Genomic DNA, 4,265 nt, shown 5'->3' with positions numbered 1-4,265 from the left:
TTCAACGACCACGTCCTCATCACCGTCCACGAGTTTGGGGCAATATTGCATTTACTTTAGGGAATGATTCAAATCTAGTTGGACGAGACTGGTGATTTCTCATCAAAAGCTCATTTTTGTTAAACCTTCATGGAGATGATGACGAAGGAAAATCAGTGTTTTTGCGCGATCCTGCAAGGATGCTAGATTTCCTTCTTTGATCATAGCTCCAAGATTCATTGACAATTATGTTTTGAATACCTTCTAGTTATACAAGAGAATTAGAAATTGTATGCATAACTTCTAGCTATGAAACAATTGTTAATAAAAATTGTTTTCCATAATTCCTGTTGTGAAAAATAAATGAGTACGACATAAAAATTAAATCCAATATTTTTCATAACTTCAAGTTATGATTATTTTGTCAAAACAAGAAAATATTCAAATGTGTACATAGTTTCAGGCTATGAACTATTTATGTATAACTTCTAGTTACACAATATAATTAAAATAAATTAAAGAAATTAAAAGTTAATATCTTTCATAACTTCAAGCCATGATTATTTTGTCAGACAAAGAAAATATTTAAATTTGTATATAGCTTCAGGCTATGAACTATTCATTGGGTAGATTTGTGCATAGCTTGGGGCTATGAACTTTCATTATGTAGTTTTGTACATAACTTCAGGCTATGAACATTTATTTATTTATTTATTTATTTTATAGCTTCTAGCTATAATATTGTTTGGTATAACTTCCAGTTATATCGTATAATTAAAAATAAATAATTGGGGATCATATACATAACATCTGGTCGTGTATTTGTAATTCTGTAATTTTTCCCCATAACTTCTGGTTATATGAATTGCATATATTTTTTTCATAACTTCTGGTTATGAATTTATCTCATAATTTATAATTTATCCCATAACTTCTGGTTATAGGGATTGTACGTATTTTTCATAACTTCTAGTTATGAATTTACCCTATAATTTATAATTTATTCCATAACTTCTGGTTATAGGGATTGTACATATTTTCATAACTTCTGGTTATGAATTTACTCTATAATTTATAATTTATCACATAACTTCTAGTTATAGGGATTGTACTTATTTATGCATTCGAATAAAATAAGTAAAAATAGAGAGTCAAAGGTAATAAAGTAGAAAATCATAATATAAGTTTATCATATACCTTTTTGTAAGAAAGAAGATAAAAAAAGTCTTTCTATTTCTTTGAAAATGAGAACACCTTTCTATTTCTCTTAATAGAGAAAAATATTTATATTTCTTTTGTAGAGACTAGTCATGCTGATAACATGTTGTAAAATTATAAAGTGAAAAGAGAAGAAACAAGAAAGAGAAATTAGAATGAAGGAAGAGAATAGAATGCATGGGAAAACTCAATTAAAATTCATTAGGGGTCTCTTCCTTTTATAGGGAGTTACACAAGATATTTATAGATGATCATCCACAAGTTACCATAATGGTACAGAATTTCATATTTTATAATAATTTTTACTTTAATTTTAATTTATGAATAAAGTTAAAAAATGACATGTTACCTTTGTTAGTTCCATTTACAAAATGATTAATTTCATTAAGACCCTCTATGTTTAATATAAATACATTAAACCATCATATGTTTCAAATTTCGTCAATAACCACCCTTATAAACTTATTTTGTTTATTAAATTTATTTTTTATAAAGAATTTAAGTTAAAATATTTTAGATAAGAGTGTTTAACAATTCTCTAATAATTAAATTTTATTATTTAAAAAATAAAATTTATATATATATAATATATTTTTAGGGATATTAATTGATAAAATTTAAAATATGTGATGACTTAGTGTATTTATATTTAACTTTTCGAGATTGTAATAAAATTAACCTTTTACAAAAAGTAAAAAGAAGACAAAAGTGGACCCATATTTTTTTTCTTTATTCATTTATATATATAATCATATTTTTTTTTTTTAATAAATGTTATTTTGGATATTATTATTTAAAAATTTACATTAATTGAAAACCGGTCAATTCATGGTAACACGAAATTATTTTTACTAGTGTGATTTTTTGCTTTCATTTTGTCAATGTTCTTGTAGAGGTCTCCATGGGATGGGAGACATTTTATCAAAATTCCATGTGGGACAAATTATTTGGACAAACAAGTAAGAAACATACCTTCTAAAAAGGATTCCACCTTTTTAAAACAAAGAGAATAATACTTTTCATCAAACTCTTTATACCCATTTTACAATTTTTATAAAATAATATAAAGAATATTTTGATAAATTTGATAAAATAATATAAAGAATATTTTGATAAATTTGAGATTATATGTTTATAATTTTACTTTTCAAAATGGAAGATTTTTTTTTTTTTTTTGATACCAACCATTACTCGCGCATGATCTTGACTTGACGATCGAGGAATAATTATTGGATATAAACTCAAAAGCAAGTAGACGGTCTTTACTTCTCTCCTAATATTCTATATTTTAAAGATTTTTTAAAAGTTAAAACATATATTCAATTTAATTTTCTTGTACATTGACTATTTTGAAATGTCGGAATAAAGAACGAGAATTCAATTTCATTTCCATTTAATAATTAGTTTGAATTACTTTTTAAATAAGAATAGAAATAGAAAAATCTCTATTATAAAAATTAAATTCCACTCTTTTTAAAATTTTAATTTTTCTTTTTTATTTACTCCTATTTCCATTTCTATTTCCACTCGTAAGCACGTAAATATACTAACATTAACATTTCTTAATTGTTTTGTCATGTGTCGATTTTTTAGCATTACTCTTTTTCTTTTTTTTTCTTGGCCTTGAATTTTTCGTCCTTTTGGGAGTACATGAATGGGAATTTTTTACTTCAATTATAAGCTATGTACAGTCATGGAGCACATTGAACATACAAACATCAACCCGCATCTCACAACTCCTTTACAAAATCCATATATTCTCAATGTACTCAACCAAGATCGTCAACAAATAAGCACACGGACGATGGCATTTTCTTTAGTCCATTTAACGGAGGGTACCCCCATCAAAGGACAAACAAGAATAAGGTTCAAGACCACAGTACTTTTCACTCCTCATCTTACCCGAATGGAGAAGGTGCCGAAATTCACTTTTCCTTTAGAATGTATACTTTTCATTTGTCTCAGGTAATCTGCACGAAAACTGTACAGTGAGAATCGATTCTGTAGCGCCGCTGTTATGCACCAAGAATGTGTCATTTTTAGGGCATAAAAAGGGGTCAGGACTCCACACCCTTGGTAACAAACCCAGCTCTGGGCTTACATCTTTGCTGCTGATCAGGCCATGGCTAGAACTGGTGTAGCCAAAACACAGGTGTTATTTCTTAGGTAACTCCACTTTGGGTCACTGGTTTGCGTTCTTTTGCTAATGGGGTGCTCTAAATTTCTTGTATATATAAGGCATATTTTACACAAAATTCTAAGGCAGTGTCAGTTCATGCAGGGGAGCAAAGCCGGTGTGGCGGGGCTTGAGTAAGGTAGCTGGGGCTGAGGGGGCGCCGGGGAAAGCTAGAGGACGGACGGATGGTGCTGATCATAAGGGCGACGGCTCATCGTCCAGCTGGGTGCCGCACCCTCGGACTGGGATATACTTCCCCGAAGGGCATGACCATATGATGGACGATGTCCCGGATGGTGCAGCCTGCTTTGGCCAGACTTACTGGTTGAGGACTGTGGATGGAGTGGACAAACCGGACCCTGATGTTTGAACTCAATATTGAAGTCCTAGGAAGGGCCTTGTACGTATAATAAACTATGATCATGAGCTTCATGTCATAGGCTTATGAATCTAGTATATATATATAAAAGAAGATGATGGCTTTTGATGTACTAATATTGGTTGTTTACGTAGGATCTTAATATATAATATCAGTTGAAAAAAACACTTCTAAAACTATTATATGGCAAAGGATGATTGTTTATAGTCTATTTTACAATGTTTTTAATATAAAAAAAACATTTTTAAAGAAAACCACATGTTTTATAAAATTTAGAAAATACTTTCAAAAAGTTAAAAAATCACTTGCAGTATTTTCTAAAGAAGCAATGGATCGATGATTCTCCCAAAAACGTTTTTAGAGAAATTAAGAGTGTGTTTGATAGTGATTTTTGAAAGTATTTTTATGCTTTCTTACGCTTGAAAATTTTTATTTTTTAAGTATTAAAAAAGTTAAAAACACTTTCTATAATCGTTACCAAACGCATACTAAAATACTTTCACTAAAAATATT

The 4,265-nt window shown here is 29.2% G+C and overlaps 1 protein-coding gene across 2 annotated transcripts; it reads left to right on the top strand.

The window, feature by feature from the left end:
• The first annotated feature begins 3,235 nt into the window (after positions 1-3,235).
• LOC100265247 (uncharacterized) lies at positions 3,236-3,868 on the top strand. Of its 2 annotated transcripts, none has more exons than XM_002262800.4 (2): positions 3,236-3,363; positions 3,479-3,868. In XM_002262800.4, exons 1-2 carry the CDS (start codon positions 3,320-3,322, stop codon positions 3,741-3,743), a joined length of 309 nt encoding a protein of 102 aa, XP_002262836.1. In that variant the 5' UTR covers positions 3,236-3,319; the 3' UTR covers positions 3,744-3,868. The 2 variants fall into 2 exon arrangements, with proteins under 2 accessions (XP_002262836.1, XP_010647936.1); XM_010649634.3 differs by having other exon boundaries at positions 3,258-3,363; positions 3,470-3,868.
• Positions 3,869-4,265: the final 397 nt, after the last annotated feature.

Source organism: Vitis vinifera, chromosome 3 (assembly GCF_030704535.1).
Source record: "Vitis vinifera cultivar Pinot Noir 40024 chromosome 3, ASM3070453v1".
Taxonomy (NCBI): domain Eukaryota; kingdom Viridiplantae; phylum Streptophyta; class Magnoliopsida; order Vitales; family Vitaceae; genus Vitis; species Vitis vinifera.
Note: the sequence above shows the minus strand (reverse complement) of the source record. Positions and strands in the feature narration are given on the sequence as shown.

What these genes read in the sequence shown, in the direction of transcription:
- LOC100265247 (XM_010649634.3), top strand. Translation starts at nt 3,320, where the DNA reads ATGGCTAGAACTGGTGTAGCCAAAACACAGGTGTTATTTCTTAG. An exon ending in ACACAGGTGTTATTTCTTAG is followed by an intron (nt 3,364 to 3,469) that starts GTAACTCCACTT and finishes AGGCAGTGTCAG; the next exon opens with TTCATGCAGGGGAGCAAAGC.